This window comes from Chrysochloris asiatica, unplaced genomic scaffold, assembly GCF_000296735.1.
Source record: "Chrysochloris asiatica unplaced genomic scaffold, ChrAsi1.0 scaffold00010, whole genome shotgun sequence".
Lineage (NCBI taxonomy): Eukaryota > Metazoa > Chordata > Mammalia > Afrosoricida > Chrysochloridae > Chrysochloris > Chrysochloris asiatica.
Window position 1 is genome coordinate 26,816,882 of NW_006408528.1, and position 27,265 is coordinate 26,844,146.

The 27,265-nt window shown below is 36.8% G+C and overlaps 1 protein-coding gene across 1 annotated transcript in view; it reads left to right on the plus strand.

The window, feature by feature from the left end:
- The window catches only part of PCLO (piccolo presynaptic cytomatrix protein), a 483,434-nt gene that overhangs the window by 23,802 nt on the left and 432,367 nt on the right, over nt 1-27,265 (plus strand). Inside the window, exon 4 of the mRNA XM_006834340.1 lies at nt 8,301-9,707. Coding sequence (XP_006834403.1) covers nt 8,301-9,707 — 1,407 coding nt within the window. The remainder of the gene's footprint in view (nt 1-8,300; nt 9,708-27,265) is intronic.

The window sequence follows — 27,265 nt, forward strand, 5'->3', positions numbered from 1 at the left end:
TAGAAATATTATTAATTTCGGAACCCCCAAATTTAACAATTCACTTCATTGCTTACATGGATCAGGATAATTATCTTGAATTTTTATTGAATTCATACTATTAAAAATCAAACTAATTTTTTTGGGTAATCAATAGTTTTGACACATATATTGGAAAGCCGCACCATGATGTGAAATTCACAATTAAATTTTCCAGTGTTACCTCTTAATGTATCTAAATAAGACATTTATGATTATCCAAATTCTTTAGTCAATAAAGTTCTATCACTATGTTTTATAGTTTTGATACACAAGAAAAGCCCAACAATATGCTAGTTCAAAGGACTGGATTATGTAGAGAGATGTTTACAGTATGTGGAGGTCTACATCAGAATGCATACTGGCTTCAGAATGGCCATAGAAATCACTCTGACCTATCCTTTTTGTATAGAAATTTTAAGTAAGAAAACTGAACAAATAATATTTATGCTTTTTTGTGTGTGATAGAGATAAATGAGTTTCAGTATCTCAATAAATAATTGTCTCCAGACCTTGAATTCTGTTTTTATGCCTCTTACAAGTAAGTGTGTTGTTGTTGTTAGTGTCATCAAGTTGGTTCTAACTTATAGTGACCTATATAGGCTTTCTATGAAGCAACTGGTGGGTTTGAACTTCTGACCTTGTGGTTAGCAGTCCAACAGTATGTTGTTGTTGTCAGGTGCCACTGAGTAGGTTCTGACTCATAGAGACCTATGAACAACAGAACAAAATACTGCCCAGTCCTGCATCATCCATACAACTATTTGAGCCCATTGCTGCTGCCACTGGGGGTCTGCCCCCAGTGGCATTGGGGATATTCTTTTTCTTTCACCTTCCACCTTCCCAGGCATGATGTCCTTCTCCAGGGACTGGCTCCTCCTCAAAATATGCCCGAAGTGTGAGAGACAAAGTCTCACTATCCTAGCTTGTAAGGAGCATTCTGATTGGACTTCTTCCAACACAGATTTGTTAGTTCTTCTGGCAGTCCATTTGTTGTTATTAGGTGCTGTCCACTCAGTACCAACTCAAAGAGGCCTTATGCACAACAGAATGAAACACTGCCCTGTCCTGCACCAATCGATTTCACACTGTACGCTTCAGCTCATTGCTGCTGCCACTGTGCCAATCCATCTTGTTGGGGGTTTTCCTCTTTTTTGCTGACCCTCTTTTACTAAGCATTGCCTTGGCACTTTTAATATTCTTCTCTTAACACCATAATTCAAATGCACCAATTCCTCCACAGTCTTCCTTATTCATTGTCCAACTTACAGCTGTATGCGTGGGAAAAGTCTAAAATGTCATTTCCCCTATTTGTTCAATAAATCTAGAATTTAGGAATCATCGAGACTTGACATATTTGTCTAATAAATCTAGGTTCTTTCATTTTAATGGCTCAATCTTGAAGAAGTACTAGTGGCATAGTTGGTTAAGTGTTGGGCTGCTAACTGCAAGGTCATGGTTCAAACCCATCAGCCACTCCATGGGAGAATGATGAGGCTGTCTTCTGAAAAGATTTACAGTCTTGGAAACCCAAAGGAGCAGTTTTACAGGGTTCTTATGGGTTGGTATCAACTGGATGGCAGTGGGTTTGTGGTAGGTTTATTGAAGGTCAGAGTTTTTCCAGGAGATATTGATATAATTGTATGTTATTCTCGTACAGTTTCTTCATTTTAACCTCTCGCCATTTATCTAATGAACATAGGTGGTTACAGTGTCATGCAAGGGAGGAGGCACTGCTGTAACTGAGGACTTGAAAAGTTGTTTTGAAAATCTTTGTGGAAACTTTCCTTGAATCAAAGTTGGTCTTGTATATTGTCTCACTTTTGTGGTGCCTGAGAAAGCATTACAGACTAAAATTGGAAATCTTTATCCATGGCTATAGTGAATTACAGACCGGATCATAGAGAACTAGGAAGACAAGTTGTGTTAAAGATCTGAGCAACTTGTGGAATTGATGTCAGGTGCACCTTAGTGTCTGAGGCAACAATGGTTGTGAATTCATGTTCGTTTCTACTTAGATTTACAAGTAGATGTTTAGTTTTAGAAATGATACAAGGCTGTAAGTAATTGTCTCCAGGTAGGGAAAATATTTACACTTATCAGGTGTCATAATTATAGGGGAGTGATTCCAGTTTGAATAGTAATGCAGATGGATTATTGGTGGACAGAGATACAAAGTAGGGTTCTGGAGAGAATGGCATGGAACCAGAAAATGAAGTCAGAAGCCTGTTGCACAGGCTGGGTAAACAGTGGAGACTGGCAGAATAAACACCGAGAGGCTATAGCTTGAAGAGCACAGTCAAACATTTGAAATTAATTTGCTTGATTCTAACAATGAAAAAAATATTTATGAACATCTATAAAGCTTGGAACAATAGACTACTTATAGGAAGGCCTGGCCATTTATTGCTTATAGTCTTTTGTGGGACAGAGACCTAAAAATAACAAGATTATTAAGTGTTAGGATAGGAATGACAACAGAATTATGAAATTTTTGGTTTTGGCAATAAAAACAAAAAACAAAAAACACTTTGTTTCTTAGGTAGTGAGGAAGCATCAAAGGTTGAGGAGAAGTGATTCGAGTCGACACTTTTTATTTGTCTTAAAGAGTTTGGTAGAAGTATATAATGGTAGAAGTATATAATGAGAGATGCTGAGGATGAAAGAAGGAACAGAGGCTTTTGAGATCTGAAAGAATTAATGGCAAATTCCTTTTCACAAGAAACGCAGACAGTACTTAGGAAGTAGATGAGAATACAGTAAAAATATTACAAGGTCTCTAACTCATGACCAAGAAGGCACTGGAACTATGACTACTGTTTAGTCCAAGTGTCTTGTAGAAAAACATGACAAAACCAAAGTGGAAGATGCTTCATAATATTAATGCTGGGAATGGATTGTGCACTTTTTAATTTTCTCATTATATAGGGAATTTCTTTGGTTTATTGCGTATCAGTTGACCCATGGAGTTGGAAATCCTGTTTTCAGTCTAGAAGTCCTGAGATAATAAACATCTCTATTGTCAATAGTTATGGCCAGTAGATTCAAATCCTCTTTTAAAAACCCTAAGATAGTAAAAAACTTTTCATGTTGTGACAGCTGTAGACAGTGATTCCTACCTCTATATGCTAGCAATCAGAAAGATTGTTGTTGTTGTAGTTGTTAGGTGCCCAGTAGGTACCAACTCATATCAACCCTGTGTACAACAGAATGAAATACTGTCCAGTCCTGGGCCAACCTCACAGATGTTTCCACGCTTGAGCCCATTGATGCTGCCACTTGGCCAATCCATCTCGCTGGGGGTCTTCCTCTTTCTCTCTGACCCTCCACCTTACTAAACATGATATCCTTATCCAGTGACTGGTCTTTCCTGACAATATGTCCTAAGAATGAGAGACAAGGTTTGGCCATCCTGGCCTTCAAGGAGCACTCTGGCTGCACTTCTTCCAACATAGATCTGTTGGCTCTTTTGGCAGCCCATGGCACTCTTAATATTCTTCTCCAACCCCATAACTCAAAAGCATCAATTATTCTACTATCTTCCTTATTCATTGTCTGGCTTTCGCATGCATATAAGCTTATTGAAAATACCATGGCTTGGGTCAGGCGCACCTTAGTCCTCAAGCTGACATCTTTGCTCTTCAACACTAAAAAGGTCTTGTGCAGCAGATTTGCCTAATGCAATAAGTCATTTGATTTCTTGAGTGTTGATGGTTGATCCAAGAAGAATGAAGTCCTTGACAACTTCAATGTTTTCTCCATTGGTAAGAATGTTGTTTATTGGTCCAGTGGTGAGGATTTTTGTTTTGTTTACATTGAGATGCAATCCATACCAAAGGCTATGGTCTTCGATCTTCATCAATACTTATTTTAAGTCCTCTTCACTTTCAGCAAGCAAAGTTGTATCATTTGCATATCGCAGGTTGTTAATGAGTCTTCCTCCAATCCTGATGCCACGTTTTTCTTCATATAACAGGAAGATTAGAGGATCAGATATCTTTCATGTGTTTATCAAAGAGAAGAAAATATCATTAAAAGGACAAGGCATGGGACGGTGGGATCCACTTAAGAAAGGGGTGTATAGAGAGAAAAGCAGATTCTCTCCCTATGAAGGGGCAGTGACCCCTTATTTCTACCTCTGTGTTCCTACTTTTTTCTCCTTAGGTGGAGACATAGTCATACATATTTATAAACCACAATGAAACATCATTTTGGAATAAGAAAATGGCAGAATGTGTTTTCCAGGGTTGATATGGCGTACATTAGATAAGCCATTGTTGTTGTTCAGTGCCATTGAGTCAGTTCCTACCTACAGCAACCCTGTATAGGGTTTCTGAGGAGCCGCATGGTAAGCCTGAACTGCCTACCTTGCAGTTTAAATGGCTTTGCAGTCTGGCACATTAACCCTCAGCGCCACACCAGGACTCCATGGTGGTGTTACAGTTCTGCAGTGGTCTAAAGACGGAGTTAGGGACAATGGGTCGGCTATGTATGAAGTTTCAGTGTTCAGAGACTTAACATTTTACTGACAAAACCAAATGAATTCAAATAAAAATTTTAGAGATTAAAAAAAATAGTAAGGAATAATCAGTATGTTAGGTATTTATTGTATATATTAACCCTGAAATTATCTGTAATTTTTTTCTTATCTATTATGGTATATAATACAGGCTCCTTGATGATGGGGATTGTCTCCTCTCTTATTTGGTGGCATTTGCTCTGTAGAAGGTTTTCAATAAATATTTGACTAAGGGAATGAATAAGTGAATACATTTTACGTTTAATTTGACTGACACTTGTTGAAAAGAGTAACAATTAACAATAATGAATGAAAGTCATTGATCTTAGGAATTTGTCAATTTAAAGTGATTAATGTGGATAAAAGATGTCAGATAATAGATATTTTACAGGAAAATAAAACAATGACAGTACATGTAAAAAATTAGGCATTTAATTATGTACAAGGGAGCTTTAGAAGTTTATGGAAACATGAATGAAAAGATAATGGAATTCTTCCACCAACTTTGTGAATCCCTGTTATGTGTATGTTTTTATCTTGCTTAGTTTCAATATTATGAGGTAATTTGGAATTGCATAATATTATGAAAGAAAAGGTGAGAAAAAAATATTAGTTTTGGGTGCTTCAACTATTTATATGTATAAAAAGCTATTTGGAGTCCTGGTGTGTTTGAACCATAAGATCAGTGGTTCAGACTCACTAGCCGCTTCTTGGAAACCCTGTACAGGTTGCTATGATTTGGACCCAACTTGACAGCATTTAATAACAACAACAAAGAGTTATTTATATTGTGAAACACTTCCAACATGGAGAAAGGTAAAGATAAAGTTATATCAATGTAACTACCCAACATCCCTATTGCAAATAAATGTAATGAACACCTACTACCTGTATTTAACAAATCTTAGTTTTACTTTTTCAATTCAGATGTTCAAAAGTATATATAATATTTCAGATAAAGTTGAATATCTTTTTTAACTTTAATTTTAAAAAAGTTTTTACCGTAAGATTGCAAAATAAGTCTTGTGGTGCTAATGCATGAAATTGAATAATTTTAATGGCTTTTTAAAATTTAAAGTCAATAAAGATACAGTTTTAGTTTTTTCATTTAAAAAGCTTTATAGTTTAAACTTACATATTTGTTTTTAGAAGTGATTAGTTCAAGTTTTTCAAAAGAAAATTATTTGAAGATCAAGAATATCTTTTTGTTGTTTGACCTAATACTTCACGGTTTGGTATTGTGAAGAATTTTCTCTCAACTATGCTCCTTATTTTTATTTTGTCACTGTGCAGCATTCACTCAAAGAACTTTGATTGCAAATTTTGCATTGGCTCTCTTGTATGGGAACTGTATGGTCATTGAAAATTTAATGTTTTAAAAGCTTTATTTTGATTAAGGTCATTTATAATTAGTATATGAGGATAAGTCAAAAAGTACCACTATAACATGCAAATGTTTATTAAACCAAAATATCAAAATGTGATTTTTTTTGGCATATCTTCAATCTGGATCTATACTCTTACGAAGACAGTATTTCCATCTCTATCCCAGGCCTGGTGTGGCACTGTAGGATAAGCAGTGGACTGTTAACTGCAAGGTTAACCTACAAGCCACTCCTTGGAAACCATGTACAGTATCGCTGTGAGCTGGAACTGACTCTACGGCACTTAGAATTAGCAGCCACCACAATGTTTCTCTGGAGCAGTCTGTGCTCTTCAATTTGCACTATTTCCAAACAGAAGTCTTGATATCCTTGATCACAGTGGTGGAGTCAATTCAGACTCAAATTCTGACTCAGATTAACCCTGAGTAGGATTTCCAAGGCTGTACATCTTTATGGAAGCAGAAAGCCTTATCTTCTTTCTACTGGCAGATTCAAACTGCTAACCCTGTTGTTAGCAGCCTAAGGAATAACAAACTACACTACCAGACCTCCTTTTGACATCCTTGTTGTTGTTGTTGTTGTTAAGTGCTGTCAAATTGGTCCCAACCTCTAGTGACCTTGTATAGGGTTTCCGAGGAGTGGCTGGTGAGCCTGAACCGCTGACCTTGCCATTCAAATCAGCTTTGCAGTCCAGTGCGTTAACCCACAGTGCCCCGTGAGGGGACTCACATTGTGTGTTTTTTCAGTGTTTTTTTAGTTTTGAGGGGCAAGATCAGATGGAGGGGTGAAGTTTCCCAACAAAATTCACACAGGACAGCCTTTGCTACCCTTGAAGAATAAGCAGATTCATTGCTGTGATGGGGAGATAAAAATCCCCTGGTGCAACTTTCTGGCTTTCTCTTATTGTTAGCTGTTGTTTGTATCCTACAGAGCCACTCCAAGATTCTGGTCTTATTCTTCATAATGAATTTGTCTGTGTTCATCATCCCAGTGTTTGTCTTTTGTACTTTGATAAAATATACTATCCCTTTGGAATCCGGGAAAAAAAAGTAGCCATAACCTTCTAAAGAGACTAAGATATGTTTCTTATTGAGAGAACTTTTCCTAGGCCGTATACTGATTGCGGACCTGTTTTGTTTGGAATAAACCCATGCATCTATGAACTGGAACTCTAGGTGCTGTTGTTGTATGCCATTGAGTTGGTTCTGACTCAGCGACCCTGGATAGGGTTTCTAGGAGCTGGCAGTCCAGTGCTAATCCTACAGTTCCCAGCACCAGTGCTCAGAACCCTAGTAGCAATACTTTTTTTACTTACCCTCATAAAAAATAAATGTAAATGTTAAACATAGGTATTTTTTAAATTATTCAGATGTATGGTATCAAATTCAACATCTTTTCATAATGGATGTGGTATGAAAAAAGCAATCAAATAAGTATACTGCTTATTTACGTGTTAAACTCATCCAGGAGTCCTGGTGCGGTGCTCTAGGAAAAGCATGGACTGCTAACCACAAGGTCATCAGTTCAAACCCACAGGCCATTCCTTGGAAACCCTAGTCACTGTTGCTATGAGTTGGAAGTGACTCGATGGCACTTTACAACAGCAAACTTGTCCCAATCAAGTTTGTGCATAAAATTGATAAACTAAGAACTTTTTTGATCATGCTGGTTATGCTCACTTTAAGGACTAGCATTATTTTGCTTTTACTTTCTTAATAGGAAAATGCTAAAAACATTTACTTTTCCACATTTCAGTATACCATGTTAGAGGTGAAGTGTTACTCTGCTAATTAATAAATGGTTGTTTTTGTGTGCCAACTCACAGCAAACTTGTATAGGGTTTCCAAGGAGTGGCTGGTGGGTTTGAACTGCCAACCTTAGCAGTCCAATGGTGATCCTACAGCGCCACACCAGAACCCCTATTTAAGAAATTAATGATGTGCTTATATTAGCCTGAACTCTATAACTTAAATTGCTTTATGAGATACTAAATAGATAAAATATTTAACATAGCTGATTATTTAACCTGATTTATATGGTATAAACTGTGTTATTTATTATATATATTTTTTCTGTTTCTGGAATTAATCAAACTTTGAGTGAATCAAAGTTAAAGAATGACAACATTAATACTAGAAGAAAAATATAATTGTATGCTGACTTTTTACTTTCTTTGAAGTATAGTGTTTTTGTCTATATGAGTTTCATTAATCGTATTTTAATAATGAAATCTTTTATCCTTTAGAATAAAACTAAAGAAAATTGTTTTGTTTGTGTTTTATGCTTTACAAAGTCATGTGATGCCATGTGTTTTATGAAATGTTTATTCATTTCATTTTGCTGTTATCTCAGTGACCATTGTTTTGTGTCACTTCTAGGTTAAAGAATGGCTCTGTTTAAACTGTCAGATGCAGAGAGCTCTAGGAGGTGACCTGGCTCCAATTCCACCATCACCCCAGCCCAAACCGAAGACTACCCATGTTGCACCTTCACCAGCAGTGAGCAAATCATCACCACCATCCCAGCAGTCTTCCCCAAAGAAGGATGCAACACCCAAACAGGATATCTCAAAGCCACCTGAGTCTAGAAAACCTCCACCACTAGTGAAACAACCAACCCTTCATGGTTCTCCTCCAGGCATGGCCAAGCCGCCTCCTGTAACAGAGCCCTCGGCCCAGCCAACTCCTCTGAAAGAGCCTTCTGCTCTGCAGGAGCAGGCCAAGGTCCCCCTGGAAGAAGCTAAACCAAAGCACCCCAAGGTGGTAAAGCCGGTCTCAGATGTTGTGTCTTCTGCAGCACCAATGACAAAACCTGAAGTTCCGAGCGCTAAAGTACAGTCACAAGCTCCAGAGAAAACAACTCCTCCTCTAAAAACAGACTCTGCCAAACCCTCACAAAGTTTTCCACCAACAGGAGAAAAAGTCAGCCAGTTTGATTCTACTGCCCTACCTCGGCCTGCATCAGATTCTAAAATTATTCCACAGCCTAGGCCCAGTCCAGAGAGCAAAGCCCCAAAACACATTGATCCAGCTCAAAAGAAGGACGATCCTAAGAAAGCACAATCCAAAATGAGTCTAAAGCCAGATGCCAAACCCACACCAAAAGTGTCACCAACCCCTCCTGGTTCACGACCTACCACTGGCCAAACACCTCTTGCATCACCACAGCCTGCAAAGCCTCAGGAGCAGTCAAGACGTTTTAGTCTGAATCTGGGAAGCATCACTGATGCCTCTAAATCACAGCCCACAACTCCTCAAGAAACTGTGACTGGGAAACTCTTTGGGTTTGGAGCATCCATCTTCAGCCAGGCATCAAGTTTAATTTCGACAGCTGCGCAGCCTGGACCTCATTCACAAAGTGCGACAGTAGCCCCAACAAAGCAAGCCCCTCCTCTTTCACAGCCACCACCTTCTCAGGGGCCACCCAAATCCACAGGTCAGACACCACCAGCACCTGCAAAAGTCATACCTGTGAAAAAGGAAACAAAAGCTTCAGCAACTGAAATAATAGAGCCCAAAGGGGAAAAAGTTCCAACAGTAAAAAGAACAGAAACAGAAAAGAAGCCCCCACCTACTAAAGATAGCAAACCTTCAATAACTGAACCTCAAAAGACTGTCATTCCCTCTACACCGGAGAAGAGCCCCAAAGACAAATCAACTTGTCTTCTGTGCAAAATTGAACTCAACATAGGTTCTAAGGATCCTCCTAACTTCAGTACTTGTACTGAATGCAAGAATCAAGTTTGTAACCTCTGTGGATTTAACCCTACACCACACTTGACTGAGGTAAGCAGTAATACTTACATTATATATGGACATGCATATATTGGTGTATAATCTAAAATATTTTGGTGGCTACATTTCTTCTAATGGAAAAACCAAATCAATATTGATATCTTAGAAGTTTTAATTATACACTAAGTGTTTCCCTCCTATTAAACATCCATGTAGTTTATACTTATTTGGGATAGTACACCAAAGTAAAGAGCAAACTTTAGCCAACACCCTAAAATACAAGTATTCCAACCATTTGTGGGTTAAAGACCTACAACTTTGAAGGAATATACAAAATGCTAAGAAAAAGTTGCACTTAATCTCACAGTATCTTTGATTGTATCTGTCTCTTGAATTACTAAAGAAAAGGTTGGTTGCATATTCATAAACAGCATGAAATGTCTAAAAAAAATTTTTGAGGAGTTTATATAAATATACTGTTTAATAAAAATAACTGAAGTCTATACTTATTATAACTCAGTTTGAGATATTATCTGGCTTCAAAATAAAAGGCATTTTACTGTGAGCTGTGAAAAGGAAAAAAAATCCATGTAGATCTCAGTGATTAACATCAGGGCTTATTTTTTCACATGGATTGATAAAAACACGTTCTCCACTGTGTTGATGAGTAAAAAGTTAATGGCAAGTCTCTTCCAAATTTAGTTATAAAAGAATGAATCTTCAAGTGATTATAATGTCTTTGGACTACTAGCATATTTAGATTTGGGGAGACTGGGGGTTATATGATTGCTGTTCTTATAGACAAGTGACAAATATTTTAATGCATATTTTGGGAATTTAACTATTCATTGTTTTATATAAATAAAAATTATTAAATATTATTTAATTCTATTGTCCTTCATTTAGTAATTCTCTGGAATGGAAAAACTAAATAGATTGCAGCATCTATACAGAAGTTTGGGGATTTTTTGATAGAGCCTTTGAATGCAACATTTTTTGAAAGCATAAAACATGTAGAGTATTTTTGTTTTATTTCTAGAAAGATATTAGGTTGTTTTTATATAATTAGCACCATATGAAAGTATTGTTCCATTCAGACTTAAGCAGATTTTTGCCCTCTTTTATCTGTAGTGAATAATGTTAACTAAGATCCATTTTAAAGGTAGCTAATATTTGGTTTCTTTTAGCACTTCATGAGGGGTAAGAACTGTAATTATTACTTACAGTGTTTTGGATTGAAGTCAACAGCAAGATGAGAAACAAACCTTCAATTTTATTTTGTATTTTTAGGAGATGCTTTTTCTTGTGTATTCATGCAGAGGGAAATTTTAATTTTCTCAATACAATTCTATGTATTTTATAGATTTAAAAATTGTACCCTTTAGTGAGGAGCCTTTGATATCAACACAATGCAATTAATTTGAATAGCTATAAGACAAAGTAAACTACAAAACAAAACTATAATTTCTGTGTTTAATGTGTATTTTGTAGACTCTAAAAAGAAGTTTGTGTAGTAGGGAAGAGCAGTATAACTTATGAATATACATATCGAGTATGTATACGTATCTACATGGACCACGGGTGTTTATTAGAATTCTATCAGTGTTTGCAAGTGTGAAATGAGATAGCTTGGGTAGGAAGACAATAAGCTTCTAAGAGAAATCTAATTTTCTGTGTGTTGGTAAATTATAAAGGAGATTTGTGAATGTAGCAAAGATTTGTCAATGACATGTTTGGAATTTTAATAGATTAATAGTTTGAAAATGCAAGTCGTCTTTAATAGATTAATAGTTTGAAAATGTATTGGGATGTCTAGATGAGGTCCTAAGAAGCTCTGGTAGCGTTGTTGTTGTTGTCAGGTGCCTTCGCGTCGGAACTGACTCATAGCAACTCCATGCACAGCAGAACGAAACAATGTTCGATCCTGGGCCAACCTCACTACTGCTGCCACACGTGATGCCATCAGTGATGCCACCTGGCCGGTCCATCTCGTTGGGGATCTTCCTCTTTACGAATTGGGCTGCTAACCTCAAGGTCAACAGTTTGAGACTACCAGCTGCTCCGTGGGAGCAGTATGAGGCTTTCTACTCCTGCAAAGATTTACAACCTCGGAAACCCTGTGCAGAGTCACTATGAGTAGGAACCGACTCCACGGCACTCCACCACCAGATGAGATCCTGTTGTAAATTGATCAGTGGGATTTAATCAGTCTGTCGTTGTTCTGAATATTTTGTTCTGCAATAATTTCTTTGAATTTGGAGGATCATATTACAGAGGCAAAAAGAAATCTGAATTGTTCCAAGTTTACCATAACTATGTTAATCTGTGCCTTTTAGTTTCTAGGAAAAGTTTATCGGCTGATCAGGCATCAAAAGAGTGATTGAAGATTAATGGAGTTAATCTATATTCAAATTATTATTAGTATGAGTATCCCAAAGTACTAGGACTTTAGAAGAATGGCAGAAGGGACTAGCTGAAAAGATGAGCGTAGTGTGAGTGTATGTGTATGCATGCATGTATCTATCTGTGTGTATGTGTCTGTGTGTATAATTCCAAAAATTTTAGACATGATCTGTTGTTATTGTTGTTAAGTGCCATCCAATCAGTTTTGACTCATAGCAACCCTATATAGGATTTCCAAGGAGTAGCTTGTGAGTTTAAACTGCTGACTTTGTGGTTTGCAGTCCAGTGATACAGTGCCAAACCAGGAATTCACAGATATGATTCCTGATTGGCTTAGCTCATGATGCAATCCCAGTGTTCATACCACTAATCTCTCTGCAGTCCCTTCATTTAGGAATAATTAGGAAAGCATCAAAGAGCCCTGGTAGCATAGTGTTACAGGTTGGGTTGCTAACCTCATGTCAGCAGTTCGAAACTACCAGCTATTGCTCTCAGGAGAAAGATGAGGCTTTCTGCTCCTGTAAAGATTTATAGCCTCATCCTACTCTCAGAAAATATGTTCTGAAAAATACCCACTTTATGCCTGAAATATCAAGAAATGATCTTCTTCAAGAAAGCATTCAGCAATTCTAATATATTTTCTAATAAAATATATTTAGCTCTCTGTTAAATCTCTGCTTATCTAGTACAGTAATCAGTGTGAGACAGAGCTTCCTTTCCTGTTGTTGCTACCTTGCCCTCTTGCTCTGATGGAGAGAAACACTAGTTACTACCTCCCTCCCCCACTCATTAATCAAACACAGCTGTCTCTAAGGCTGTTTCCTGTCTCTCATATACAACATCCCCACAGCACCTGAGAAGTGCCAGGGGATGCCCTGCAGTGCCCTGGGATACAGCCAGGCTTCAGCCTAAGCTTTACTGTTTAACTGTTTGATGTCTGGTTTGTATAAATGGTAGTACAATCTGTTAACTTCTGATAACAAGATACAGTTCTTTAGTTTGACACCTCAGGGAAGATCTTGTTTAAGAAGGAGCTTTTTAAGTGGGAGTAAGGCTTTCTGAAAGATCTAGTCTTATAGAATTTGGAGCATCAATGAGGACCAAAGCCTAATTTGGCAATCAGTTTACTTAGTGAATGTCTTGAGTGAAAGGACTCAAATTTACTCAGAGTGGGAATTTCATTGTTTTTTCTCTTTGCAAAGGTAACATTAAAACCGTGAAAATAAGACTTAACATTTTATTTCTTTATGTTTCACCAAGTTCTAGAATTATAATTTTGCTTTTTTAGTAAGATAATTATGCATAGCCCAAATGATATTTGGATAGCTAACATTGTGGAAAAGCAAGAAATAGGCTTTTTGAGCAGATTAAGGCACAATGCTGTAACTGAGATCCTTTCCGATTTTAGCCAGTGGCTTGTTCATTCTCCCTGAAATACTCGAGTGGCCTTGTGGGGAAGTGTTGCTTTTCTTAATCTGGCAAACTGCATAGTATCATTTTGTTTACTTTAAAGACCTTCACTTAATACTTTAAAAATCTCATATGCAATTTTAAAAAGATTTTGAATTTATATTTAAAAGATACATTTATGTCAAGGCTGAAAGTATAGTCAGAAGTGAACGAGGAGAAAATAATTCTTTTCTACTAATAATCAGTGTCTAAAAAAAATTCCATAAGTGAGATCCAGGTTCTAAAAAAAAATTCCATAAGTGAGATCCAGGTTCTAAATGCAACTTCCTGGCATCCATGGCAGAGAGAGACACCTGGTGGTGCTGTTGACTGACAGTGGTTCAGAACCTGCTCTGTACAAACAAATTTGTTAGTCATTACTTTCCAGGAAATATATGACAGATTGTTGTTTTATTCAGTGAGATTCAGTCACAATAAACCCAAATATAGATTCAAGGTAAATAGATATTTTTGCTTACACAAATTTACACAAAAATGTATTTTCACCATTGGTCTTTTCGCTGCATTTTTGCTTAGTTAATATGTGATATTTCTTTATTCTACTTGTTGAGTTGATTTTGACTCAGAGTGATCCTGTGCACAACAGAATGAAACACTGCCTGGTCCTGTGCCATGCTCACAGTTCTGACACTTGAACCCATTGCTGCTGCAGGGTGACAATCCATCTCGTGGGGAGGTTTCATCTTTTTCACTGACCCTCCACTTTACCAAGCAAATTATGTCCTTCTCCAGGGACTGGTCCCTCCTGATAATATATTTGCAGTATGGTAGACACAGTCTTCCCATCCTGCTTCTATGGTGCATTTTGGCTGTACTTCTTCCAGTACAGATTTGTTTGTTCTTCTGGCTGACCATGGCACTTTTAAGAATCTTCTCCAATACCATAACTCAAATGCATCACTTCTTCTATGGTCTTCCTTATTCATTGTCTAATTTATTATACATATGAGGCTTTTGGGTGAAAATGCCATGGGGTGTGTCAGGCATACCTTAGTCCTCAAACTGACATCTTTGCTCTTGAACACTTTAATGAGGTCTTGTGCAGCAGATTTGCCTAATGCAATCCGTAGTTTGATTTGTTAACTTCTGCTTCTGTTAGTGTTGATAACGGATCCAAGCAAACTTAAGTCTTTTACAGTATCAATCTTTTCTCCATTTATTATGTTATTTATCAGCCCAGTTGTAAGAAATTTTGTTTTCTTTACATTGAGGTGCAATCCATACTGAAGGCTATGATCTTTGATCTTAACAATAAGTATTTTAAGTCCTCTTTGCTTTTAGCTAGCACAGTTGCATCATCTCCATATCTCAGATTGTGAATGAGTCTTCCTCCAATCCTGATGCCATGTTCTTCTTCATAAAATATAGCTTCTCAGATTATTTGCTCAGCATACAGTTTGAATAGGTATGATGAAAGAATACAACCCTGGAGTACACCTTTCTTGATTTTAAACCATTCAGTGTTCACTTGTTCTGTCTGAACGACTGCCTCTTGGTCTACGTACAAGTTCCTCATGAACACGGTTCAGTGTTCTGGAATATTCATTCTTTGCAACGTTGTCCATAGCTTGTCATGATCCACACAGTTGAAAGCCTTTGTGTAGTCAATAAAGCACATGTAAACATCTTTCTGGTATTCTCTGCTTTCAGTAGAGATCTATCTGACATCAACAGTGATATTCCTTCGTTCCATGTCCTTGTCTGAATCTGGCTTGAACTTCTGGCAGTTCTGTCAGTATACTGTTGCAGCCATTTTTAAATTACCTTCAGCAGAATTTTGCTTTCATGTGATATTAATGATAGTTTCCAATGATTTCTACATTCTTTTTGTTCATCACACCTTTGGAATTGGCACAAATATGGATGTCTTCAACTGAGTTGACCAGGTAGCTGTCTTTTAAATCTTAGCATAGAAAACAATTAAACACCTTAAAATATCATTTAAAATAATTAAGTATTATACAATAATTGTCTGGTTGCCTGTTTTTTCTTATCCATTTTCCTCATATTAGGTAGGATTCTAGGATATGTTCATTTTTTAAATGATAGACAAGAAAATCTTTTTTGATAATACATATTTATCTGTATTTTTAACTGTTTTCTGAGTAGAGCTTAGTAGTATTAGGGTTGCTAAATCAAGGTATCAAAACCTAGAGTGTCAAATTCTCTGGGGCTATGATAGAAGTTCCCATTACTACCAGTGTGTATGATGGTTTCTCTCTACGGTTTCTCCAAACTTGAATAATATGTCACGTACAACAACAGCAATAGTATTTACTAATTTGGAAGTCTAAAAATTCTATAGTATATTGTTTTGATCTTTAATTCTGTGATTACTGAAAATAGTTTTAAATAATAAATTTAAATACCTGTATTTGTACCTATTGGGTGCCATAAAGTCAGTTCAAACTCATAGCTACTCTGTACAGGATTTACAAGGAGCAGCTGGTGAGTTTGAACTGCCGACCTTGTGGTTAGCAGTCTAGTACTTATCCTATAGCACTACACCAGGACTCCCATTACATTTAAATAGATGATTGGAGGAAGACTCATTAACAGCCTGCGATATGTAGATGATACAGCCTTGCTTGCTGAAAGTAAAGAGGACTTAAAATACTTACTGATGAAGTTTAAAGACCATAGTCTTTGGTATGGGTTACATCTCAATGTAAAGAAAACAAAAATCCTCCCCAATGGGCCAATAAACTACATTCTTATAAACAGAGAAAAGATTGAAGTTGTGAAGGACTTTATTCTTCTTGGATCAACTATCAACTCATGGAGGCAGCAGTCAATAAATCAAACAAAGTCGCTATGAGTTGCTACCAACTTGATGGCACCTAACAACAACAATTATGACCCGCCAAAACATTGTGCAGACATAGTCAGAAGAGATAGATTTCCATCAAGCATGCTGCTGTTGGTTTTGTTTGGGCATCTGGGAGGTGGGCGGTGGAGGGGGGATTGTTGGTGGTTGAGATGAGGCTGCTGTTTGAGTAGCCCAATGCCAGACACTTTTCACAACAACCATGTAGGGTAGGTTTCAGGACATTTTAGAGATCTAGCAAACCTTGAGAACAGAGTAGAACTACCCTACAGGGTTTCTAAGGCTGTAAGTATTTATAAAGGCAGACTGCCGCATCTTTTCCCCGTGAAGTGGCTGGTGGGTTTGAACTATTAACCTTTGGATTAGCAGCAGACTGCTTAACGACTGTACCACAAGGCCTCCTAGTGGGCAATTACTAACACTTTAACAAATCTGTATACATGTATAGCAAATCCAGGTAACATTTGGGGCTCCTGGAAAAGTGATGGCAGGTTCAGAAGCATGGAGACCTGCATCATTGTACCATATTCTTTCCAGATAATATACCAGCTGCTCAGCATTTATAAGTTAACACTTATGATCAGATGATAAAATAGATCTCTTACTTCATATTTGAGGCATATGAAAGTACACAATGAGTACATAGTATACTTGTTCACCAGAAGTATATATATATGAAATACTATTATTTATGTGCAACTGCATACAAGTACTGTCATGCATGAAAATATGAAAATGATGCACATGTAAGGTGTTCCCTCGGTGTTAGTAGTTGTTGTTGTTGTTAAGTGCCGTCGAGTCGGTTCCGACCCATAGCGACCCTGTACAGGGTTTCCAAGGCTGTAAATCTTTACGGGAGTAGAAAGCCTCATCTTTCTCCCGCGGAGCGGCTGGTAGTTTCGAACCGCTGACCTTAAGGTTCGCAGCCCGATTCGTAACCACTACGCTACCAGGTGTTAGTAGTAGTTTTAAAATTATTGCTTCCATCAATTATTTTATAGTTTCCTTTGAAACATTATCAAAACTAGAATTATTAGACCATTGTTGTTGTTGTTGTTGTTAAGTGCTGTCGAGTCGGTTCCGACCCATAGCGACTCTGTATAGGGTTTCCGAGGAGTGACCGGTGAGCTTGAATCGCCGACCTTGCAGCTCAAATGGCTTTACAGTCTGGTGCATTAACCCACAGTGCCACATTAGACCATGTTGTTGTTGTTAAGTGCCGTCGAGTCGATTCACATTAGACCATAGGGTATATATATTCATCCTAACTGATTCTCCATAATGATTTTGTCAATTTATGTTCTGATTAACTTTGTATAGGTACTACTGTTTTCCAAAAGATATATTGTCTAATGTGCCAATCATAAAACATATGTGACTAATGAGCACTTGAGATATGGCTAGTCCAAAATAAGATGTCATATGAGTGCAAAATATGCACAGGATTTCAAAGACTTAGTATAATAAATAAAGTAAAATATCTCACAAATTTTATGTTGACTATTTGTTGAAATGATAATATTTTAAAATATATTGGTTTAAAATACAATTTATCAGTACTGTTACTATTTGATCACCTATTTTTCCTTACTTATTATAGAGTCAGGTCAAATATTTTCATTTGCCATCTCTTTTTATTGCTGCATTTCAGTTTTCATCCTTTCCCCACTAAACTGACTATTGCTTTTTGAATATTTATAAAAGTGTGTTAGGCTGTAAGACTTTCTTTGACTCCTTGTGCATCTCCTCAAGTCCTATTAATATCATTTAATTTTTCCTTCCTTAAACATTGCTGCTACTGCTGCTTTTCTAGCATTCAATTTTACAGTTGCTTATGTAGGCACAATAATTTATTTGTGTGTGGAATATGCTTTTTTTATCTATATAAACAAGTAGAACACCCCCCACACACACACACACAATATTATTATTATTTTTTACACTCTGAAAATCTCTTCTGAGGCTCAATTTATTCATATTACACAATATAACTGGTTCCTCTAGCATTCTCTAGGATCAGCACTGGCCTGCGAACCACAATGTTAACAGTTCAAACCCACTAGCTGCTTCTCGGAAGCCCTATACAGAGTCACTATGAGTTGGACCTGACTTGATGGCACTTAACAACAATGTAAGGAGATATAGGTCTCAGAGCTCTCAGCATCACATGATGAACTGTATTTGCATGATCTGGCCAGAGGATCCAAGTTGTCAGGTCCTGCTAATCACCAGTAAACATTATCCAGTCTATCGAATATTGTATTGTGACCATCTTAGCTTTTAAGTCATATCATCTGCTACTCTTTACTGACTCTCTCCTTCCAAATGATTTCTCTCATCTTTCATTTCAGAGTTCTTATATCTATTTATACTCTTCTTAAGGCTTCGTGTGAGAATTATCAATTGTTTATAGAAACCTCAGTGATATTGAATATTATAGCTTAAATATATCATCGTCTCTAACATTTTTTCTTTTTTGTTGTTTTCTTTGCCACAAATTTTATTTTTAAAACTCTTCCAATAATTTGAATTATGAAAGTAATGTTCATTAATATAAATCATACTGAATTCAATTTGTATGCTGAGCAAATAATCTGAAAAGCTACATTATATGAAGAAATATATAACATGGCATTAGGATTGGGGGAGAACTTATTAACAACCTGCAATATGCAGGTGATACAGCCTTGCTTGCAGCAAGTTTAAGGGCTTAAAAGATGATGATGCTCAAAGACTACAACTTTTTAGTATGGATTTCACCTCAGTGTGCATAAAACAAAATTCCTCACAACTGGGCCAATAAATAATAACATGATAAATGGAGAAAAGATAGAAGTTGTCAAAAACTATTTTGCTTGGATCCACAATCAACACACATGAAAACAGCAGTCAAATAATTTCCCAATTGCATTAGGTGCATCTGCTGCACAAGACCTATTTCAACTGTTAAAGAACCAAGATAATCAGTTTGAAAATTACTGACCCAAGCCCTACTATTTCCAGTCATAAGCATGTGAAAGTTGGACAGTGAATAATGCTACATTCTTTTTCATATAATCCAGCTTCTCATATAATCCATTTGATTATTTGCTCAATTTACAGATTTAATAAACTGCGTGAAAGAATACAACTCTGACACAAACCTTTCCTTATTTTAATCCACTCAGTGTCCCCTTGTTCTGTTCCAACAGCTGCCTCTTAGTCTATGTACAGGTTCCTCATGAGCACAATCAAATGTTCTGGGATATCCATTCTTCATAATATTATCCATAGCTTGTCATGATTCACACTGTCAAAAGCCTTTGCATAGTCCCCACTGAATTGTTTTCATCTTGTCTAGATGGGTCTGGTTAAAAGAGATGGGGATAAGATTCTTATGATTCAATAGTGAATAATTTTTATCATAACTATTTGCAACTGTCAAAATTATAAAATTAGAAGTTTTGTAACAAAAATGGGGGAATAGTTAATCTTACGGTTCAGATACAAAGGATCTTAGGACCATTAAGGGAGAAGAGCACAAGCGGAATGCGAAACTTTATCCAGAGGAGCAGCCATACCAGAGATGGAGGCAGAGATGGGGACATGGAGTGAAGGAACAGCTGAGGACTCTAGATTCATGGGAAGAGAAGGATTGAGAGATGGTGGCCAGGAGGCAGACTTTCAGAATGTGCCATTTGGTGGTGTAAATTATTATATATGCCTGAGTGTTTAAAAAAAAAAAAAAAAAGAGCTCAAGTTAATAGAAATACTGTTAAATGATGGTACATGGAAGGGATTATAATCTTTGTAATGAAACAAGATATATGATTTGTTGAATGTAAAACTGATGATCTGCCCTGTAAACTTTCACTCAGTCCACAAGAAAAACCTTTTTTAAAAAAAGCCTTTGCATAGTGAACATGTTTCTGGTATTCTCTAATTTCAACCCCAAGATCCATCTGATGTCAGCAGTGTTATCCCTAATTCCATGTCCTCTTCTGAATCCAGCTTGAGTTTCTGGTGGTTCCCTGCCAATATACTATGCAGCCATTTAAAATTATCTTCAGCAAACTCTTACTTGCATGTGATATTAATGATTTGTTGAATGTAAAACTGATGATCTGCCCTGGAAACTTTCACTCAGTCCATAAGAAAAACCTTTTTTTAAAAAAAGCTTTTGCTTAGTGAACATGTTTCTGGTATTCTCTAATTTCAACCAAGATCCATCTGATGTCAGCAGTGATATCCCTAATTCCATGTCCTCTTCTGAATCCAGCTTGAGTTTCTAGTGGTTCCCTGCCAATGTACTGTGCAGCCATTTAAAATTATCTTCAGCAAACTCTTACTTGCATGTGATATTAATTATATTTTTCCTTGAGTTATGTATTCTGTTGTATCACCTCTCTTTAGAATGAGTACAAGTATAGATCTCTTCCAATCAATTGGCTAGGTAGTTTTCTTCTAAATTTCTTGGCATAGATGTTATTGCCTCCAGTGCTGATAGAGTAGAGAGTCAGGGAAGAAGAGGAAGACCCTCAACAAGATGAATTGATACATTGTCTGCAACATTGGACTCAAACATAACCACAATCATAAGGATCGTATAGGTCAGGCAAGGTTTTGTTCAGTTGTACATAGGGTTGCTACTATTGAGTACTGACGTGGCAATACAGGATAAACATTGAACTGCTAGCCCCAAGGTTGGCAGTTTAAACCTACCAGCCGCTCCTCAGAAACCCTATACAGAGTTGCTATGAGTTGGAACCGACTTGAGCACACTTAACGATGACAGGAGTCAAAAAACTTGAGAGCAGGTAACAAAAACAACATAGAGGCATAGTATAGAATGTAAATAAAAATAAATAGGCACTGGTTGAGGCAGATTTCATTCACTTGACTGAGGGCTAGAGACTACCTGTTTAGCAATATACCTGTTCCTTGCCCATCATGCATGGTTACATAATCCCACATATTAATATAAATCAGTATAATTTAAAGTGTAATTCAATTGCATTTTCACTTTATAGTCATATTTAGGAGCATGGATCCAGGATTACTTCCTCACTAAATTATAGATATGCATCTAATAAGAAGGCAAAATAATGCTTCAGGTTTAAATATTACATTCTATACTTCTGAGGATATAATGTCCATGAAAGTTTTATACTCCTTATATTAGATCTATCTCACTTTAATAGAAAATAATAATAGATATTCACCTAAGTAATTGAAACAATATTTATTTTAATATTCTTAACACTGGAAATTTTTATACAAGGAACTCTGGTAGCACAGTGGTTACGAATTGGGCTGCTAACCTTAAGATCATCAGTTTGAAACTACCAGCTGTTCTGTGGGAGTAAGATGTGTCTTTTTGCTCCCGTAAAAATTTACAGCCTCGGAAATCCTACACAGGGTCGCTCTGAGTCGGAACTGACTCCATGGCACATTACCATCACCGTATACAAGAGAGAACATATTTCAAGAGGTACCTATGATCAAGAATGGATGGTCACTGGAGGTGTTGGCAAAAGCAAGGCTCCAGGAACTGACAGACTACACACTGAAATGTCTCAACTAACTGTTGCAGCACTGGAGGCACTCACTCGACTATGTCAAGGAATTTGGAAGACAGCTCCCTGGAAACTGATGGGAAGAGGTCCATATTTGTTACCATTTCAAAGAAAGGTGATTCAGCAGAATGTGAAATCATCAACAATATCATTAATAAAATATGCAAGTAAATTTTTGCTGAAGATAATTTAAAAACAATTACAGTACATTGAAAAGGAGTTGCCTGAAATTCAAGCTAGATTCAGAAGCAGACCATAAACTGGGAATATCATTTATGTCAGATGGATCTTGGATGGAAGCAGAGACTACCAGAGAAAGATCTTGTGCTTTATTGACTATTCAAAGGTATTTGACTATGGAAATCATAACAAACTGTGGATAGCATTGTGAGGAATGGCTATTCCAGAACATTTACTTGTGCTCATGAAGAACGTGTTCTGAACAGAGCAAGTAGATACTGAATGGTGTGTGCCAGAGTTGTATCCTTTCTCCATACTTATTCAATCTGTATGCTGAGCAAAAATCTAAATTATATGAAGAGGAACATAACATCAGAATTGAAGAAAAATTCATTAGCATCTTGCAATATGCAGATGACACCACCTTGCTTGCTGAAATAGAAGAGGACTTGAAATACTAATGTAGCTCAAACAATATAGCCTTCAGTGTGAATTACACCTTACTGTAAAGAAAACGCAATTCCTCACAACTGGATCAGTAAATAACATCATAATAAATGGAGAAAAGATTGAAGTAGTCAAAGGCTTCGATTTTCTTGGATCCACAGTTAGTGCTCATGGAAGCAGCAGTCAAGATATCAAAGAACATATTGCATTAGATAAATCTGTTGTAAAAGACATTTTTGTAAGTATGTTAAGACCAAAGATGTCAGTTTGAGGAATAAGGTGTTACTGGCCTAAGCCATGGTGTTTTCAGTTATTTCATATGCAGGTTGAAGTTGGACAGTGGATAAGGAAGACTGTAGAAGAATTGATGTATTTGAATTATGGTGTCAGAGATGAATATTGAAAGTATCATGATCTGCCAGAAGAACAAACACAGCTGTCTATGAAAAAATACAGGTAGTCTACTCCTTAGAAGTGAGGATGGTAAAACTTTGTCTCTTGTACAATGGGCGTATTATCAGGAGGGACCAGTTCTTGGAGAAGGACATTGTGCTTGGAAAATGGAAGGTCAGCGAAAAAGAGGAACACCCCCAAGAAGATGAATTGGCACAGTGTCAACGCCAAGGAGCTCAAACTCAAAACAATTCTGAGGATGGTGTAGGACCATGCACTGTTTTGTTCCGTTGTGCATAGGGTCTCTATGAGTTAGAATCAACTCAATGACACCTAACAGCAACCTTAGTATATGAAGAAAGGAGCCCTGGTGAGGATGCTACATAATACTGGATGGATAACTGCAAGGTCAGCAGTTCAAACCCAGCAGTGTAAGAAAGTTGAAGCTCTCTGTTCCAGTACAGATTTACAGCCTTGGAAACCCTTTATAGCATTGCTCTGAGTCAAAATTGACTCATTGGCAGTGGGTTTGTGTTTTGTTGTTGTGTGTAGGAGGAAACTCCAGAAAGTTTATGGGAAAGTTCCATTATCTTTGAATTCCATTTTTTCATGAAATGTATTGAGCCACTTCATATGTATGTCTGCATATCCACTTGCACATTCATATATGTTTTTGTATGTATCTGTTTTAGATATGAAATAGAAATTGTATTCAGAATAATCTAGAATATAAAAATATCATGGGCTTAATTTTGAAGAGATAGAGTGTTTTGCATTAGTATAATGAAGTGTCAATCACATTTGTATTGTCATTTTTAGAAATCAAGATTTTTCTGAAAAAAAGATGTATAATAAGCAGAAGAAACCAAAACATGTCAACATGAAATTAACTATGAATAAGAATGAATTTATATCTCTATATGTGAGATGGCTCCAGTTTAATACTGTCTGCTGCTTTTTTTCTTTATTATAAAATATGTTTGTAGATACTGAGGTGTGAGATGACCTGTCAATTTAATTGACTTATTTTAGAAGTTACAGTACATATGGATGATGAGGTGTCAGTATCACTACTGTAGCTTATTTCAAGAATTTCTATCTTTTTAATATAAAAACGGTAACAAATTTGTATTGAATAGTTGATAAAGACCTCATGCCAGTGATAGTTTGGGTAAGTTTGTCTTCATTGTTTTTAAATCATGGAATTACATTTGAATTCACTTAATTACCTTTTATACCTGCCCTAGTAACAATTAAGCATTTTTACTCAGGATACATCTCTATTTCTGAATTTTATGAGTAGAAAAAAATTTTTTTAACACATCACGTAATACAGCCTCTCTCATCACCTCAAAGTGCTATCACCAGCAGTTTAATTTTGTTCCCACTAAAAATAGAAGTATTCCATCTGAGCCACACTTCCAAAGGAAAGCTAATTAGAGCACTCAGTAAACAATGCACCATGCCATTGACTAAATGATCTGCAAACATGCCTTTTAAATCGTTGGTATTTACTGAGACTTCATAAAACTCTGGGCTTCTGACAACTAAGGGGGGGGGGGAGGGGGGCTTCAATAAATTCGTGGAAAAATTGCATTATCTTTTAATTCTATTTGTCCATGAACTTTTTCAAGCCCCTTCATACTGTATGTCAAGTATTTATTCTCATACTGTTTAATCATCAGCATACTGCAGAACACGAATAACTATTGGAAAGTTCACCGCTCTCCACACACACACACACAACCTTGCATTCACATAGAAATAATTATGTAAGTATTATCTACGTGCACAAAACCCTTAATAATAGATTTAAAGGACTCAAATAGAAGTGAATAGTTCAGCTGAGCCATACAAAACAAAAGACTGAATATGATTCGTGACTTTCATAAAAAGACTCATCTGCTATTTAAAAAACTTTGCTTACTTATTAGGATTCCAAGCCACTAAGAGTCAGTATTCTCATGAAATTGTAATACAGTATAAAGGCATATTTTAACTGATGATCTCAATACAATCTGATTTTATACCTGTGTGAATAATCTAGGAGAGAAAATTTTTCCATAAATATATTTTATTGATGTATAGTGTCACAATATGCTTCACTAAAAATATGTATTTTGATCAAGAAAGCTTGAGAAGTACTTTGTACTTAATTCCTCTTACTGATATGACGAGTCCTGGTATGGTGCTGTAGGATAAGCTCTGGACCGCAAGGTCGATTTGAACCATGAGATTGGCAATTCAAACCCATCAGCTGCCCCTTGGAAGCCCTATACAGGTCATTATGAGTTTGAGTCAACTCAATGGCACTTCACAACAGTGATGTGAATTGCTTGTACTAATTAGCACATTAGTACTATGATAAATCTTACAACACAGGACTTTGTGTAACCAAGTGTATCCTAAACTTAACCACAGAACTACTTAATTGGCAGACCTGGTGTTCTTAAAAAAAAAAAAAAAAATCCAAGAGCCTTAATTGAGTTTATGAACAAAATCTATGTTGTTAAACCACATATGTTTAAGAAACAATATGTGTGATGGAAACCTTCTATGTAGAGTATATAGCACTGTTCAGGATGAGTCATACAAGCAGACCTCCAGGTTAGAAACAAGTTCTGATCATAGGTGAGGCTTTAAGTATAAGTATTTTAAGCTGGATTTGTAGGTAAGTTGGAACAGGTGCAAACAGTTCTTATTTAGTGTTAATTAAGTGCAAGAAAAGGCTCATAGCATTTTCAATGAATTAAAAGCTGCACATATAGCAAATGACCCGCCACTTGTCAGTTTGTTGTGCTGTGGTGGCTTTAGTGTTGCTGTTATTCTGGAGGCTATGTCACTAATATTTCAAATACCAGCTGGGTCCCATGGTGCACAGGTTTCAGCTGAGCTTCCAGACTAAGACACGATAGGAAGAAGGAAAGACTACTTCCGAACATTTAGTCACTGAAAACCTTATGAATAACAGTGGAACATGGACAGATAGTACCAGAATATTGAATATTGAAACATGATTAGGAGTACCAGAATATTGTTAGATATGATGAGCCTCTCAGATTGGAAGGGACTCCTATAGGAATGGGAAACAGCTGCCTCCTCAAAAGTAGAGTTGACAGTGATAACATGCATGGCATAAAGGTTCCGGGACCTTCATTTGCTGATGGGGCAAAATGCAAAATAAGGAGAAACAGTGTAAACATTCATTAATAACTAGCACATGAAATGTATGAAGTATGAATTTAGGAAAATTGGAAGTTATAAAAAGGAAAGGGTACCCATAAATTTTGATATCCTATGTATAAGTGTTCTTCCTTTTTGGTTTTCTGACTCCTGCTCTTTGCACATTTTGTTGTAATATTTGGCTTTATCTTCTCGAGCTGATCTTTGAAATTTTCTGTTCAGCTCTTGTACCTCCTTATTTCTTCCATAGAAAATGCTCAGCATTTCTCAAGCTGGGGGAACTGAAGAAAAAATTCAAGCCTCGACTTTCGTTATTGAAAGATTCTCTGGACAAATTACTGAATGATGCAGAAAGCATCAAGAGAAGATGGAAGGAATACACAGTCACTACCAAAAGGAAATGGTTAATGTTCAGCCATTTCAAGAGGTAGCATATGATCAAGAGCCAATGATACAGAAAGAGGAAGTCCAAGATGCATTGAAGGAATTGACAAAGAAAAAGACACCAGAAATTGATGGAATAAAAATTGAAATCTTTCAAGAAAGTGAGGCGGCACAGGAGGCACTCACTCATCTCTACCAAGAAATTTGGAAGACAACTACCTGGCTGACTGATTGGAAGAGATCCATATTTGTGTCCATTCCAAAGAGAGGTGACCAATGGAATGTGGAAATCATCCAATAATCTCTTTGATATCCCATGCAAGTGAAGTTTTACTAAAGGTAATACAGAAATGGCTGCAAGCATAAATTGACAGAGAACTTCCAGAGGTTCAAGCTGGATTCAGAAGAGGCCGTGGAATGAGCTGATATCTGATGGATCTTGGTTGAAAGCAGAGACTATCAGAAAGATGTTTGCCTGTGCTTTATTGACTAGACAAAGGCTTTCGATTGTGTGGATCATGACAAGTTATGGACAACATTGTGAAGTATGGGTATTCCGGAACACTTAATTGTGCTCATGAGGAATCTGTACATGGACCAAGAGGCAGTTGTTTGAAGAGAACATGGGAGTACTGAATGGTTTAAAATTAAGGAAAGTGTGCAACAAGGTTGTAGTCTTTCACCATACTTATTCAACCTGTATGCTGAGCAAATAATCCAAAAAGCTGGGTTCTATGAAGAAAAACGTGACATCAGGATTGGATGAA